Source organism: Galeopterus variegatus, unplaced genomic scaffold, assembly GCF_000696425.1.
Source record: "Galeopterus variegatus unplaced genomic scaffold, G_variegatus-3.0.2 Scaffold3110, whole genome shotgun sequence".
Taxonomy (NCBI): domain Eukaryota; kingdom Metazoa; phylum Chordata; class Mammalia; order Dermoptera; family Cynocephalidae; genus Galeopterus; species Galeopterus variegatus.
In genome coordinates, this window is record NW_007729221.1 from 94031 (window position 1) to 110908 (window position 16878).

At 36.9% G+C, this 16878-nt stretch overlaps 2 protein-coding genes across 2 annotated transcripts in view; both read right to left on the reverse strand.

Moving 5' to 3' along the window:
• Positions 1 to 16878, reverse strand: part of LOC103599807 (zinc finger protein 717-like) — a 73272-nt gene that overhangs the window by 45919 nt on the left and 10475 nt on the right. The window contains exons 3-5 of the mRNA XM_008583980.1: positions 10330 to 10456; positions 9991 to 10083; positions 7961 to 8088 (exon numbers count right to left, since the gene is read on the reverse strand). Of these exons, the coding sequence (XP_008582202.1) occupies positions 7961 to 8088; positions 9991 to 10083; positions 10330 to 10456 (348 nt within the window). The remainder of the gene's footprint in view (positions 1 to 7960; positions 8089 to 9990; positions 10084 to 10329; positions 10457 to 16878) is intronic.
• On the reverse strand, positions 4747 to 8021 carry LOC103599806 (zinc finger protein 420-like). Its single transcript, XM_008583979.1, is given in 3 exon segments — positions 4747 to 6976; positions 7202 to 7860; positions 7961 to 8021. Coding segments are annotated over 2 exon segments (2445 nt in total). The 5' UTR covers positions 7850 to 7860; positions 7961 to 8021; the 3' UTR covers positions 4747 to 5179.

A 16878-nucleotide genomic window follows, 5' to 3' on the forward strand; every position in this document is an offset into this window, starting at 1 on the left:
ATATATGGAACTCAAAATACTCAAAAAGAACAAGAAAATAAATAATCCTTCTCAAAAAAGTGAATAAAAATCTGAATAGACATTTCTAAAAGACATGAAATGGCCAAAAGATGTATGAAAGCACTGTCAACATCACTAATCTGCAGTGAAATGCAATTTAAAACTACAATGAGATCACATCAGATATATAAGAACAGGTATCATCAAAAAGATAAAAGATAACAAGTGTTCGAGAAGATGTGAAAACACCAGGTGGGAATGTAAATTAGAACACCAATTTGGAAAGTAGCATAAAGTTGTCACAAAGAGCTAAAAACAAAACTACCAAATGATCCAGCAATCTCACTTCTGGGCATTTGTCCAAAGGCACTGACATCTGCATGAGAAAGAGATGTCAGCCCTCCCATGTTTATTGCACCATTATTCACAATAGTGAAGATATCAAAACTACAGAAGTACTCATCAATGAATAAATGGATAAAATAAACGTTTACATATAAAATAAAATTCTACTCAGATGTTTAAAAAGGAAACAAATTGGGGGCCGGCCCGGTGGCGCACTGGATAGTGCGCCGCTTGGGAAGTGCAGCGGCGCTCCCACCTGAGAATTCGGATCCCGCATACAGACCGGTTCCCGCTCACTGGCTGAGCGAGGCGCGGGAGCAACACCGAGGGTTGCAGTCCCGTTGCCGGTCCCCAGTCCGGTATGGGGGCAACACTGAGGGTTGCGATCCGTTGCCGGACACGGAAAAAAAGACAAAAGACAAAAAAAGGAAACAAATTGTCAATTGTGGCAACATAGATAAACCTAGAGTAAACTGTGTGTAGTAAAATAAGCCAGGTACAGAAAGAGAATTACCACTTACTTTTTTTTTTTCCTTTTTGTCTTTTTTCGTGACCGGCAACGGATCGCAACCCTCAGTGTTGCGCCCGGACCGGGACCGGCAATGGGATCGCAACCCTCGGTGTTGTGCCCGCACATCGCTCAGCCAGTGAGCCGCCGGTCTGTATGTGGGATCCGAACCCTCAGCGGGAGAGCTGCTGCGCTCCCAAGTGGCGCACTGTAGCAGTGCGCCACCGGGCCGGCCCCTATCAACATGGATTATTAAAAAGTCAAACTAATAGAAACAGAGAAGAATGACCAAGAGTACACTTTCAATTCAGCAGGAGAAATAAGTTCTGGTGATCTATCACACAGCATGGTGAATATAGTTAATACTAATGTATATTTCAAAGCTGTGAATAGAGAATTTTAAATCTTCTCACTGCAAAGAAATGTGTGTCATATAATGAATATGTCTATTAGCCTGATTTCATCATTTCAGTGTATACGTGTTGAAACATCAAATTGTACCTCATAATCATATACCAATATAATCTGTGAAGTAAAACAACGTAAAACTTTAAAAAAGACATCCAATAGTATTTAAAAAAAAAAGAAGAAGAAGAAATAGTACTGAGCACAAGAGAAACACATTAAATTCAAAGACACCAACAAGTTGAAAGTTAATGGCCTGGAAAAAATATACAATGTAAACAGAGCCATAACACAGATACACTGGCTGGCCATACTAATATCAAACATAAAAAACAGAAATAAAACAAAAATGTTCCCAGGAATAAAGAGGGTGGTTTATGACAAAAGTGTCAGCCATGAGGACCCATAACAATTATACGTAAACATGCACCAAACAAGCCCAACATCAAATAAAAATAGAGAAGAAATTAAGGGTGAAATAGACTGTTCTATGTAAATATTCAGAGATGCCAAGTGCAACATTCAATAATAGAACAACTAGGCAAAAGACTGACAAATGTATAGAAGTCTTAGACAACATTATAAAACCACTTGAATTTACAGATATGTATATATAGAGACAACACCCAACAATAGAATACCCAATCAATTCAAGCCCATGGAACATACTCCAAAAAAGACGATTTGCAAGGCCATAAAATATCTTCAATAAATTTGAGGATTGAAATCATACGATGTATGTTCTCTGACCACAATAGATTTAAACAGAAAACTATTAACTGAATGTTTCAGTAGTTCATAATTACGTGGAAATTAAACAAACTCCCAAACTGCCAGTGAGCCATAAAAATGACACTAAAATTCAAAACATTTTGAGATTGAAAACAGCAACACAACATACCAAAAGTAAAAAAGGGCTTAGAGGGCCGGCCCGGTGGTGCACTGGAGAGTGCGCAGCTTGGGAGTGTGGCGGCACTCCCGCCGAGGGTTCGGATCCCATGTGGTGACCGGTTCCCGCTCACTGGCTGAGCGCGGCGCGGGCGCAACACTGAGGGTTGCGATCCCGTTGCTGGTCCCCGGTATGGGTGCGACACCGAGGGTTGCGATCCTGTTACTGGCCAGTAAAAAAGACAAAAAGGAAAAAAAAAAAAGGACTTAGAGTAGGGCTGGCCCCATGGCACTGGGAGCGCAGCGGTGCTCCCACCGTGGGTTTGGATCCTATATAGGGATGGCCGGTGCACTCACTGGCTGAGCGTGGTGTGGGCGACACCAAGCAAAAGGTTACAATCCCCTTACCAGTCACAAAAAAGAAAAAGGGCTTAGAGTAAAATTTATAGCTGTAAATGTCTACATTTTAGAAAGGAAACATCTAAAACCAAATACCCAACCTTCCAACTAAAACCCTAGATAAAGGTGGATAATTAAACCTTTCAAAACAGAAAGAATAAAGATCATAATAGTGAAAAATGAGAATGATGTTGCTATACTCTCTGCCCACTGTTACCAGAAATTTTGGGACAGTATCAAAAGGACCCCATAATCTCTGCCTCCAACCACACCCCTCAGGTTCTATGATGGACACCCTTTTGTCTAACTTGCTCATACCCATCCTTTGGGCCTGGGTCACCCCCACCCCAAGGGCTCTGAGGGCAGACAGGGAGTCACCACAAAATCTAGAAGACTCCTTATGTGAAAATAGGCTCTGGGGCGATCTCTCGGTCTGCAGGCCTATACACAAGCAGAGCCATGCACAAAGCAATATATAAGTGAAGCCAGGACTTACCTGGTAGTGTCAAGATACAAAATAGCACTCCATTACTGCAAATAGAATCACAAGAGATTTCTAAGCTGCAGGGCATAGAGTACACACTCATACCTGTGATTTGGCCCCATTTAAAAATATGAGGAATAGGAATAAAGGATAAGTGTTCCTTCCAGACACTGCTTTTCACTGAGTAGAATAAAAAAGCTTCCTGTTTACAGCTGTTTAAATCAGTTCAGACAAGTTGTTCACAATTATGTGCCTGACTTGTGCATTCCCATACAAATGTTTCTATTCAACCCACTGACTGGCTCTGCATTAGCTTCAAACATTAGAAATAATTACCTTTACTTAGATAGTTTTGTAATGCTGGTCATACAAGTTTACCTAAAATAGGAGAGTAGAAAAAATCTATGCAGTGCAGTATTTTAGACAATCTATTTACCAAAATATACAGAAGTCAGAGTGGCAGTTAATGTCAAAAATCCTGAAGTAGGTCAAACCAAACTATTTCTTACAGATTACACAACCACAGTTATGCTGGGTTCCATTAACATAAATTTTTAACAAAGAACAGTTTTATGCATAAATATTGCACATGTGAGCCTTCTTTGCACACTGTAGGCTGTTTAGCTACAAGTGTATCTTCTTCCCACTCAACTGAGTAGCACCTCTCAACCTTCAGTTATGACAACCAAAGATGTCTTCAGACAAAGCCAAATGTCCCCTGGCAGGAAGTGTCACCAGTCATATTTAAATATTGGTAACACTCAAAATGTTAAAAATATTTTTAATATTCCATTTATCATTTTTATTTGAAAATTTACATTCATTATATAGATTGATGGTTTCTCTTTATTCAAATTCTGACACAAAGTGTTGAAAGATTTCTTGAAAGCTTTGACACATTAGAGATTTAGAAAGATATTTAACTTTGTTTTCACTGTTACTAAGATTTCCCAATAAGGTATCACACATTTACTATATTCTTTCTCTCCATAACTTGATTTTACCATAAACTGATTTGGTTATAAAAGGTGACAACACAGAATTCTCTTCCCATATACAAGTACTGGTAACTTCTTTCAGAAAGTTGATAAAGTAATTTAGCTGGAGTGGGCTGGTTGTATTGTAATGCAAACAGAGCACACACACAATGGCTCAACAAGGAAATCATTTCCTATATAATGTATAAGTGGAGGTTTTAGGATAGTGGTGTGAATATCTTTTTAAAATTCCTTCTATTTTAAATTATGGCGGATTTCTCCACCTGTGACCCCCAACTCCACCCAAGAGTCATCTTCATTCAGTTCCAGAGAAATGGAGAAATCAGAAACTGCATGGAAATATTTTTTTTATTTTGGTGCCTGAACTGGAAATAATATTCATCACTTATATCAATGTACCCCTGAAAAGAGTTAAATTACATGGTCATCCACCCAATCATGAAGTGCTCAGATAGCAGGCTATGCATACAAAAGAGTGATTTTATTTAAAAAACAGTCAGTCTAATCCATACAGAATTTCTCCCTTGTGGAAAATCTTCAATGCCTGCTATGATGTGATTCCTTTTTTATTTTTATTTATTTTTTGGTGAGTGGCTAATATAGGGATCCTTTGTATTATGAGCAAAATACTAAAAGCAACAATGCTATAGCAATAGCTAACCTTGAACCTTTGGAGAAAAGATGTTTTCACACTCATTACGGTCCTTCTGTATTCAGCCAACTACTTATCAAAAATCACCAAAAATAAATAAAACATTAAACAAATGAAAATTCTACAACTGAAAAACAACACAGTTTAACAACTATCTACATAGTATTCACATAATATCCAGTATTATAAGTAATCTACACAAGATGTAACGTACACAGCAAGAAGTGAATTGGTAATACACAAATACTACACCATTTATAGAAGGGACTTGAGCATCAGCAATTTTTATATCAATAGTGGATCCTGAAGACAATCTCCAATACCTGAGGACAATCGTATATTTATGCCTTCTTCGTGATATAAGTTCTCTGATGTCTTGAGGTATGACCTCTTGCAAAATCTTTTCTCATACAAATTACATTCACTGAGATTTCTCTTTGGGTGAATTCTACCCTGTCTGTTAGGGGGAGTTCCAGTAAAAGACTTGTCATATGACATTACTAATTTTTCTCCTCTGTGTGAGTATCCTGATGTCTTCTAAACTGCGACTTTGTATAAAAATGTTTTCCACATTCATTACATTAATGGGGCTTTTCTCCTGTGTGAATTCTCTGATGCACACAAAGGTTTGACTTCCGGTTGAAAGCTTTTCCACATTCTTTACATTCATATGGTTTCTCACCTGTGTGAATTCTCTGATGCATGCAGAGGTCTGAATTTCGGATAAAAGCTTTCCCACATTCTTTACATTCATATGGTTTCTCACCTGTGTGAATTCTCTGATGCATGCAGAGGTCTGAATTTCGGATAAAAGCTTTCCCACATTCTTTACATTCATATGGTTTCTCACCTGTGTGAATTCTCTGATGCCTGCTGAGGTGTGACTTTTGGTTGAAAGCTTTTCCACATTCTTTACATTCATATGGCTTCTCACCTGTGTGAATTCTCTGATGCATGCAGAGGTCTGAATTTCGGTTAAAAGCTTTCCCACATTCTTGACATTCATATGGTTTCTCACCTGTGTGTATTCTCTGATGCATGTTGAGGTTTGATTTTTGGTTAAAAGCTTTTCCACATTCTTTACATGCATATGGTTTCTCACCTGTGTGAACTGTCTGATGGCTGCTGAGGTCTGACTTTCGGTTAAAAGATTTTCCACATTCTTCACATTCATATGGTTTCTCACCTGCATGAATTCTCTGATGCCTGCTGAGGTCTGACTTTTGGTTAACAGCTTTCCCACATTCTTTACATTCATATGGTTTCTCACCTGTGTGTATTCTCTGATGCATACTGAGAATCGACTTTTGGTTAAATGTTTTTCCACATTCTTTACATGCATATGGTTTTGCACCTGTGTGAATTGTCTGATGGCTGCTGAGGTCTGACTTTCGGTTAAAAGATTCTCCACATTCTTTACATTCATATGGTTTCTCACCTGTATGAATTGTCTGATGCCTGCTGAGGTATGACTTTCGGTTGAAAGCTTTTCCACATTCTTTACATTCATATGGTTTCTCACCTGTATGAATTGTCTGACGCCTGCTGAGGTATGACTTTCGGTTGAAAGCTTTTCCACATTCTTTACATTCATATGGTTTCTCACCTGTGTGAATTCTCTGATGTGTGCGGAGGTCTGAATTTCGGTTAAAAGCTTTCCCACATTCTTTGCATTCATATGGTTTCTCACCTGTGTGTATTCTCTGATGCATGCGGAGGTTTGACTTTTGGTTAAAAGCTTTCCCACATTCTTTACATTCATATGGTTTCTCACCTGTGTGTATTCTCTGATGCATGCTGAGAATCGACTTATGTTTAAAAGCTTTTCCACATTCTTCACATTCGTATGGTTTCTCACCTGTGTGAATTCTCTGATGCCTATTTAGGGCTGGCTTTTGGTTAAAAGCTTTTCCACATTCTTTACATTCATATGGTTTCACACCTGTGTGAATTCTCTGATGCATACTGAGAACCAACATTTGGTTAAAATCATTTCCACATTCTTTACACTGATAAGGTTTTTTTTCTCTGTGAGTACTCTTATGCATCCTGAAGGATGACTTGTTAAACCTTTTTTGACATTCATTATATTTGTAGGGCTTCTCACCTGGGTGAATTCTCTGATGCATGGTGAAGGCTGACTTTTGGTTAAAGGCTTTTCCACATTCCTTACATTCAAATGGTTTCTCACCCTTGTGAATTCTCTGATGGTTGTTGAGGGCTGACTTTTGGTTAAAAGCTTTCCCACATTCTTTACATTCATATGGGTACTCACGTGTGTTAGTTCTCTGGTGTCTCTTCAGGTTTGACTTTTGGTTAAAGTCTTTTCCACGTTCTGTATAAATTCCCTTATGCTTGCTGAAATTTGAATTCTGGTGAAAGGTTTTTCCACATGTGTTACAGTCAAAGGGTTTCTCGCCAATGTGAAATCTCTCATGTTTGTTGAGTTTTGGCTTACTGTAGAAAATTTGACTTTTTTTACATTCATATGGATTCTCACTCATGTGAATTCTCTGATATACAGTAAGGGCAGAATTATGGTTGAAAGATTTTCCACATTCATTACACTCAGATGATTTCTCACTTGTGTGAATTGTCTGATGACAGTTAAGAAATGAATTCTCATGAAAGTTTTTGCCACACTTAATAAATCCATAGGACATTTCCCCTGTGTGAATTTTGTGATGCACAGTAAGGTCTGACTTCTGATGGAAAAACTTCTGCTCATGGCATGGATAAAGTTTCTTCCCTGTAGGTGTTCCCTGATATGAGATAAGGTATGATTTCTTAATAAAAGATTTCTGGCATTCACTGTATTTACGTTTCTCTCCTGTGTGTATAATCTGATGTTGAGTAAGTTTAGCCTTTTTATAGAACATTTTCGAGGAAACATCACACTGAAAAGTTTTCTTCCCTACTTGAGTTATCTCTTGAGCAATGACAGCTGACTTATTACAGGCTTTCCCATATTCACTATATTTACAGGTGGTCTCACCCATATGAATCTTCTTATATATAAATATTATTGGCACTGTGTTAGAGGATTTTCCTTTTCCACTATATTCAAAAGGTTGCCCAGTTGGAATATTGGGATGCTGACTAAGATGCTCATGATGTCTCTGTGATTTCTCAAATATATTATGCACATCAGGTTTCTCTCCAGCATGCATGGCATCAGTCTCTGGAGGAAGTGCATTCTCACATTTGTCACTCTCCTCATGTCCCACTCCTGAATATTTTCCATTATTTATAACCAGATTTAAAATATGCTTTGAACTCACATTAAATGATTTTCCTAACTCCACTCTCTCCTCAGTTGATTGGTTGCTATTGATGATTACACCTTGCCACAAATATCTACCATGACTTTCTTGGCTCCTCTCAATTAGGTCATTGACTATCTGGACATCTGAAATGACAAAAAAAAAAAAAAAAAAAAAAAAAAAAGACATATCCATGAACCACACATAAGCACATTTTATTGCATGCTCATGTAAAGGTAGAGAAGATTTTCCCAATTCTAGTAATAGAAAATTTTATAAAAATCAATAATGGGCATTGGTTTCAGGAATATATGGGTATTCTTCATACTGACATAATTTTTTTTACATTGAAATATTTTCTAATATTATGTCACATTGTTCTTTGCTTCTCTATTCACTTTTTTCTTTTTTAAATTATGGTGGAAATATTTGATAATTTTTACCTTCTAATTGTATATTTCAAATAATTGCTTATCACCTTCCATTTCTTTATACTTTTTACTCTTTTATTTTTATAACAATAGTGGTTATCTCATGATGCTCTTTTTCTCTCTACTTTGTATATGGGTAGGTTTTCCTGCATTGGCTACTTTCAGAAGCAGAATGATCCAATTCTTCATCACATATGGAGGAAAATTACTTAGGTTAAGAATTTTGCATTACTGTTTCTATGCTTTTTACTCTTCCCCAGGAAATGGCTATAGGCATGTTGAAGTTTTTCAAATAATGAAATCTTTTTCCCACCCTAAACAGAACCACCCACAAATTACTCATTTAACCTGACTTCCTTTTCTTCTCAAAATCATTACTGTACAGGAAACATCAGTCCACCCAACCAGACACCCCTTTCCTGCTGGCCTAAAATATTTGGTTCTGCAACCAAGGCTGTGCCCACCATCTTTGAAACAGGTGCTTTTGACTTCTTATAAAATCAAACTGTATAGGGCTGACCCCGTGGCTCACTCGGGAGAGTGCGGCACTGGGAACGCAGTGGCGCTCCTGCCGCAGGTTCAGATTCTATATAGGGATGGCCGGTGCACTCGCTGGCTGAGCACGGTGCAGGCGACACCAAGCCAAGGGTTGCGATCCCCTTACCGGTCACAAAAAAAAAGAAAAAAGGAAAAAAAAAATCAAACTGTATAATCTTCCCAAATTCTGGAACATACACTCCAAGTTGATAATTCATTGCTCATGAAAGCTTTAGTGTTATACACTAGAGTTATGGATGGCTACTACTCTCATAAAAAAAATACGGTCTCCTGTACATTTCTCATTTTCTTTGTGGTTTTAGAATGATTTCTACAAAGAGAAGAGGAAAACACTAACTTCAAAGTCCTCCTCGACACAGTAATCTCAGACCCTCAACTTGAAAAGCTTTGTTCACTTTGCCTTGACATCATGAGTCTCCCATTCTTCTCTCAAGTCCAGAACTCTCCTTTTCAATGCACAAATGCTAAGTCTGCCTCAGCTTCATAATTTCTGATGTGGTGGGAGAGAAGGCTCATACCTGGACCTCTTTTCTTATTTTCTAATCAACTTCCTATGTGATATTGCAGCACTATTTTGGGATTCTGCTAAGAATCCCCACCAGAAACAAGGCCCTTACCACATGCAGCCTCTAGACCTTGTAATGCTCAGCCTCCACAACAGAACAGTAAGAGATAGATTTTGTTCATAAATTACCCAGTTTTAGATATTGTAAGTAACAAAACAAAAGGATAGAGTCTGAAAAACCATGCCCATGAGAGCAGATTACATGAGGGCAACTGAGAATATTGAAAAAGTGAATCGCAAAAATAAATGTCAAAGAAGAGAAATGTACAGATTATATTTTAGGAAAATACATTTAAAAAAAACAACAAAATAAAATATGGAGATATATATGTGTGAGTCCCTCTAAGAGATTATATAATACATGTGTTTGATGCAAGGAGATGAGCCAGCCTCAGCTTAGGCACCTGTGGAAAAATTGCCAGAAACAGCTGAACACAGCAAAGATCTGCTGCGTTTTACTCTTCTTGGTCTCTACCCAGGATGTGTTTACTAACCTGGAAGGCTCCGGTTTGGGTGTTCTTTGATAATCCATGGTTCTGCTCCTTTCTCCAACTTGAGGATCACCTCAGGTTTACTAATGCAGTGCCCTGTAAATGGGAAGTAACACTGGATTTAATAAACTGTAAAGTCAGATCCTTGGAAGAATAACAAGAGCTCAGCTTCAGAAATTATACAATAAAGAGGCCAATTTAAATATTTTGTTAGATAAAAATGACACGTTTTTCAAGAAATGTAATCTTAACCAAATAGCATAAAACCCTATAAATCATTCCTATTTTTATAAAATACTAACACAATGTTTCTCCTGAATGTTACTGGGGAGCTTCACTCACCCAATGACACCAAGCTGCTGTAGGTCTCCAGCATCACATCCCTGTACAAAGTCCTCTGAGCATCATTCAAGTCCTGCCACTCCTCCCAGGTGAAGTTCACAGCCACATCCTCAAATGACACCAACCCCTGTAATGGCATATTAATCTCAACTCAGGCCAAGAGCCCTGGGTCATAAAACAGGAATCTCAGAGTTCACACTTCTGTGAGTGTGAGTATATCATGTGTTAAATAAGGTGCTGCTTTTTTGTACTCCATTTGGTGGAGGAAAAAGAAAAACAGCAGGAATATCATGTCACTGTAATAATACGTTAATTCTATAAATATGATTACAAATCTTACTTTATAGCTAAGAACAATTTTTCTTGCTAGTTATAAAAGTATGAATAAAATGCTTCTTGAAGGAGTTTATAATCAACTCCTCACGTGGAGATCAACTGTGGAGATCAACTTCTCATGTGTTCCTCTTTTAAACACTCAGAACAACATCCCTGCCCACCATTATTAACTCATTTATTATGGTATGGTCCTACAATCTAATCACATCATCAAGGCCACATTTTTCAATTACCATAATAGGATTTCCCACCATCTTAACACTGTCACAGTGTGGGTCAAGTATGGGGAAGACATTCAGTCCAGGCAGGGAAATATCAAAATTTCAATGTTACCTGAAGCCATCAGAATGAGTGAGGAAACCTGAGAGTCCGAGTAAAAAACAAAACAAAAAAATAACAAGGATAGAGACTGCAAAAGCACTTTATCTTTAAACATAAAATAGAGGAAAAGAAATAGAATGTGAAGAACAAAAAGAAAATTTCTAAATTCACTACACAATCAAAGGAAAGCTAAGTATTAAGAAGTCTACCAATACAATTCAATACACACACACACACATTGCATTCGGTCTGTCTGGAAATCCAACATATTGATAGTTTTATGAGTGAAGATCCTTTAAATAATTATACAGACACAAAGATACACACAGAACAGGCAACTTGCCAGTACAGAGATCAAACTGAGGTCCTTGATAGTATTGGCACCACACTCTTACCAACTCGGTAGACTAAACACAGCTGAGGTAAGATAATCTCTGGGCTTAAGGACAGATCAAAGAAATTAAGAACTGAAAAGCATACACACACAAGAAAAAGACAAAAAAGAACAGAACATAATATCTGAAGAGTGTTGGACAATGTCAAAAGTTGTAACATAGAGTAATGAGAAATCCAGCAGGAGAGATGGAGAAAAACATAGAAGGACTTAAAACAATAATCTGAGAACTTCCACAAATTGATATCAGGCACCAAACCAAAGATCAAGTGAGTTAAGATAACACAGAACCGGATAAATGCCAAAAATCTACATCTAGACATGTAGTTCTCAAACTTGAGAAAATGAAAAGTCTGACTGAAGCCAGGGGAAGAAAAAAACATCTTGCCTAAAAAGAAACAAGATAAGAATTACACCCATCATTCCCTGAGAATCCATGTAAGTAAGGAGAGAGTACACTGAAATATTCAAATGGTTGATTAAAGAAACCTACAACTTACAGTTCTGTGCACTGTGAAATCAACTCATAAAAAAGAAGAAAAAATAAAGACTTTCTCAGGCAAACAAAAATTGAGAGAATTTGTTGCCGCGACACCTGTATTGAAAGCAATGTGAAGAAAAAAAAAAGAGTGAGAGAATCAAAAAGACATAGGTTACAATCTGGATATACATAAAGAGAACTAAAGAAATAAGTGAAGGTTCAATAAAAAGCTTTTTTTAAATTAAGGTTTTTTCATTGCAACATAATTGATTGTACATATCTTTGGGGTAAAGCATTGGACATAAATATGTGATGTTCAAATCAGGATAATTAGCATATTCTTCATTATACAGGGTAATCAATCGTTGTGGCCCTTTACAAATACCTCCCTTCTACCATCCCCCTGAGCATTTCCTCCCTCTAGTAACCTCAGTTTTGTTTTCTACTCTTGATGTTCAAGGCAATATTGTGATTTTTATATATCTCATTTTTTAAGTTATTTATTTTCTTAACTGCCACACATAATGAAGACATGCAAAACTTTTTCTTTCTGTGCCTGACTTATTTTACTTAATAATTTATTTTTTCTAAGTTTATCCTTGTTGCTGTGAATGGCAATATTTCATTCTTTTTAAAGGCAGAGTGGTATTTCATTGTATAAATATACCCATTTTCCTTATCCAGCCATCCAATAATGGACATTTAGGTTGGATCCAACTCTAGTCTACTGTAAATAGGGCTGCAATAAACATGAGAGTACAGGTGTCCCTTCTAGCTTATTATTTCCCCTCCTTTGAATATATATCCAGCAGTGGGATTGCTGAGTCATATGGCAGTTCTATCTGTAGTTGCTTGAGGAACCTCCACATTTTTGATAGTGGCCACACCAATTTACAGTCCCACCAACAGTATAGAAGGGTTCCTCTTTCTCCACATTCTCACCAGCATTTGTCACTCTCTGTCTTTTTGATAGTAGCCAGTTTAACTGCAATGAGATGACATTTCAATGTGGCTTTGATTTACACTTTCTGGATGCTGACTGACATTGAACATTTTCTCCTGTATCTGTTGGCCATTTGTATATCTTCCTTTTGGAAATGCACATTCAGCTCCTTTGTCCATTTTAAAAATCAGACTATTTGTTATTCTACTTTTAAGTTGAGTTACCTGTATATTCTGGATATTAATCCTTTGTCAGATACATAGTTTACAAATATTTTCTCCCACTGTGTAGGTTGTTCTTTTCCTCTGTTGATCTTGTGCCGTGCAGAAGCTTTTTAATTTGATGTAATCCCATTTGTTTTTTCTTTTGTTGCCTATGCTGTGAAGGTCATATTCAAACAGTCTTTGCCTAGTCCTACTTCCTGAAGTGTTTCCCCTATATTTTCTTTTAGGAGTTTTACAGTATCTGGTCTCATATTTAAGTTTCTAATCCATTTCTTCCAATACAAGAGCATGGAATATCATTCCACCTTCTTTGTCTTCGTTAATTTCTTTCAACAGTGATTTGCAGATCCCACTGTAGAGATCTTTCACATCCTTCATTAGCTATTCCAAGACATTTTATTTTGGGAGTGACTACTGTAAATGGAATATAGCTTTCCTGATTTTTTCCTGCTAGTTCAAAAACACTATTGATTTTTGTATGTTGACATATCCTGCTACCATAAAGAAATTGTTTACTGACCCTAAGAGTTTTTTCGAGACTTTTTAGGCTTCTCTGTATATAAGATCATGATATTTGCCAACAGCAACAATTTTACATTCTTTTTTTCTGTTTGGGATGCCCTTGCTTTCTTTCTCTTGCCTGACTGCTCTGGCTAGTATTTCCCATATTATATATACTAAACAACAGCTGAGGGTAGATATCCATCTCTTGTTCCCATTCTTAAGGGAAACCTTTCAACTTCTCCCCATTCAGAATGACAATGATATTAGGTTTGTCATATATGGCTTTTATCACATTGAGATACTTTCCCTCTACACCTAGTTTGCTGGCACCCTTTACCATGAAGTGATGCTGAATTTTGTCAAATGCTTCTTCAATGTCTGCTGAGAAAATCATACAGTTTTTCTCCCTGATTTGGTTCATGCAGTGTATCACATTTATTGACTTGTGTATGTTGAACATATCTTGCATCCCTGGGATGAACCCTACTTGGTTGTGGTGTATACTTTCTTGGATATATTGCTTTCTTGGATATATTGCTGTATTCTATTTGTTAATACTTTATTGACGATTTTCCCATCTATATTTCTCTAATATATTGGCCTACAGTTTTCTTTTTTGGTGGTCTTCATCTGATTTGGGGTGACATTTGCCTCATAGAATGAGTTTGGGAGAATGACCTGTGTTTCAATTTTTTGGAATAGCTTCAAGAGAATTGGTATTAATTCCTCTTTAAATGTTTGGTAGAATTCAGCAGTAAAGCCAACTGGTCCAGGCATTTTCTTTGTTGGGACATTGCTGATTACTGCTTCAATCTCATTGCTTGTTACTGGACTCTTCAAGTTTTCTACGTCTTCCTGATTCAGTCTTCATAGTTTGTATGTGTCCAGAAATTTCTCTATTTCCTCCAGGTTTTCAAATTTATTGGTGTATAGTTCTTTATAATAGTGTCCAATGATTCTTTATGTTTTTGTGGTATAGGTTTTGATGTCTTCTTTTTCTTTTCTGATTATTATTTGTCTTCTCTCTTCTTTCTTTAGTTAGTCTACCTAAAGGTGTCTATTTTGATTACCTTCTCAAAAAAACTTTTTCCTTCATTGATCATTTGTATCATTTGGGGGGTGGGTTCTATTTCATTTAGTATTGACCTAATCTTAATGATTTCTTTCCATCTACTGTGGAGAACACTGACATTAATGAGATAGAAATAAAACACATGTATTTCACAGGACCATAGCCTATTGCATAGTGGACCAAAGTCCTTAGTTAGAGAAGGACCAAAGTCCTTAGCATAGGCTGTCGCACAGTAGGACCAAAGTCCTTAGAATAGCAGGATCAAAGTCCTGTAGTTTAAGCAATAGCCCAACATTTTAGTAAAACACATAGAAATGCTAAGATTAAAAAAGACCAGAAAACTTCCACAGGACTAACGTCCTTGATGTAGATAAGAGAACTGAAGCACAGTGAAAGTGACTGCTCTGGGGGCAGTTGCCCTTTTTGCAGCTAAACCTAAATGATGGAAAATTATGTGAGCTAAAATCTTCAAGGTTATTTTCCTAGTTAGTGGTTGGGGGACATTCCACATCTTACCATCAGCTGTTTCTTCGGGATTCTTGGGGAACTAAGCACTGCCATAGTGATTATCTCATTCTTTCTTTTTGTATGTCACATAGCTTAGATTTTTGACTCCTGATGGTAAATTCCTTGAACTATTTTAAGTTACACCTGCTTTAATGGAAATTGCCATGTAGTCAGTTTGTTTATGTTTTCACTATGACTGATTAACCACATGTGTTTCTTCTGTAACTTTCTTGCCTGTAAAATAAAAACTGAGGAAAAACCTGACTCGGGGCTATTCCTAGGGCTCTCCTCTCTTGAAGGAGTTCTCCCTGGGTTTAACCCCTTCAGGCTTCTCTGTTCTGGATACCCGGGCTCTGAGTAATCCTTTGCATCTCTGTTACCCTGTCAGAGGTGATGACAATCTACCAGTTTGGGGGTTGGATTGTTTTTATTTTTCTAGTTCTTTGAGATGCGATGTTCAATTGTTTATTTGCAGCCCTTCTATTCTTCCAATATAAGCATTTATCACAATTAAATTAACTCAGTACTGCTTTTGCAGTATCCCACATGGTTTGCTGTGATTTGTCTTTGTTCTCATTAGTTTTAAGACATTTTTTGATTTCCTGTTTAATTTCTTCTTGGACCCATAGATCATACATGAGAATGTTGTTTAATTTTCATGTATTTGTAAACTTTCCAGTTTTGCTTGTTATTGATTTCTAGTTTTAACCCATTCTCATCAGAAAATATAAATGAAATAATTTCAATTTTATACAAATTGTTGAGACTCGATTTGTGACCTAACATGTGGTGTATCCTGGAGCATGTTCCTTGTCCTGATGAGAAATATATAAATTTTTTAGTTGCTGGATAAAATGTTCTGAAGATGTCTGCCAAGTCCGATTGTTCTAAAGTGCTGTTTAAATCATGTGTTTTTGTTGATTTTTCACCTGGATGATCTATTCAATGATGACAGAGGGGAATTCAGGTCCCCAACTATTACAGTATTAGAATCAATCTCTTTCTTTAGGTCTAATACCATTTGCCTTAGTTATCTGGGTACTCCAATACTGGGTGAATATATATTCATGATTATTATATCTTCTTACTGGATAGATCCCTTTACCATTAATCCAATTAGTCTGTGTCTTTTGAGTGGGGTGTTTAGCCCCTTTAAATTAAGAGTCAGTATTTAAATATGTTGACTTACTCCTGTCATTTTAATTTTTGTTTGGATGTTTTAAATACATTTTGTCCCTTTATTTCCATTTTATAGTTTGTCTTCTGTTTGTTGTTTTTCTGAAGTGGTTAGATAGAAGTTTTTTGCTCTTTAACATTACTAGCATTTTTCTTCTATTAAAAAGTTTTATTCTTTCCTTTGTATTCATGGTAATGATTATTGTTGTTTAGATACAATAGCACTCCCTTGAGAATATCTTGTAGGGCTGGTCATGTGGTGGTGAACCCGCATAGTATTTATTTTTGTGGGAAATATACTCTCTCTTCCTCATTTCTAAAGTATAGACTTGCTGGGTACTGTAGTCTTTGCTGGGAATTTTTGTCTTTTAGTATTTTGAATATATCATCCTATTCTCTTCTTGTCTATAGTGTTTCTGATGAAAACTCTGTTTTTAGTCTGATGGGAACTCCCTTATAGGTGATGATGTTTTTGCCTTATTGCTTTAAAGATTCTCTTTGTCTTTGAGCTTTCCCAATTTGATTATAATGTGCCTTGGAGAGGATCTTTCCAGACTGAATTGGTTCCAGGATCTTTGAGCCTCGTCGACC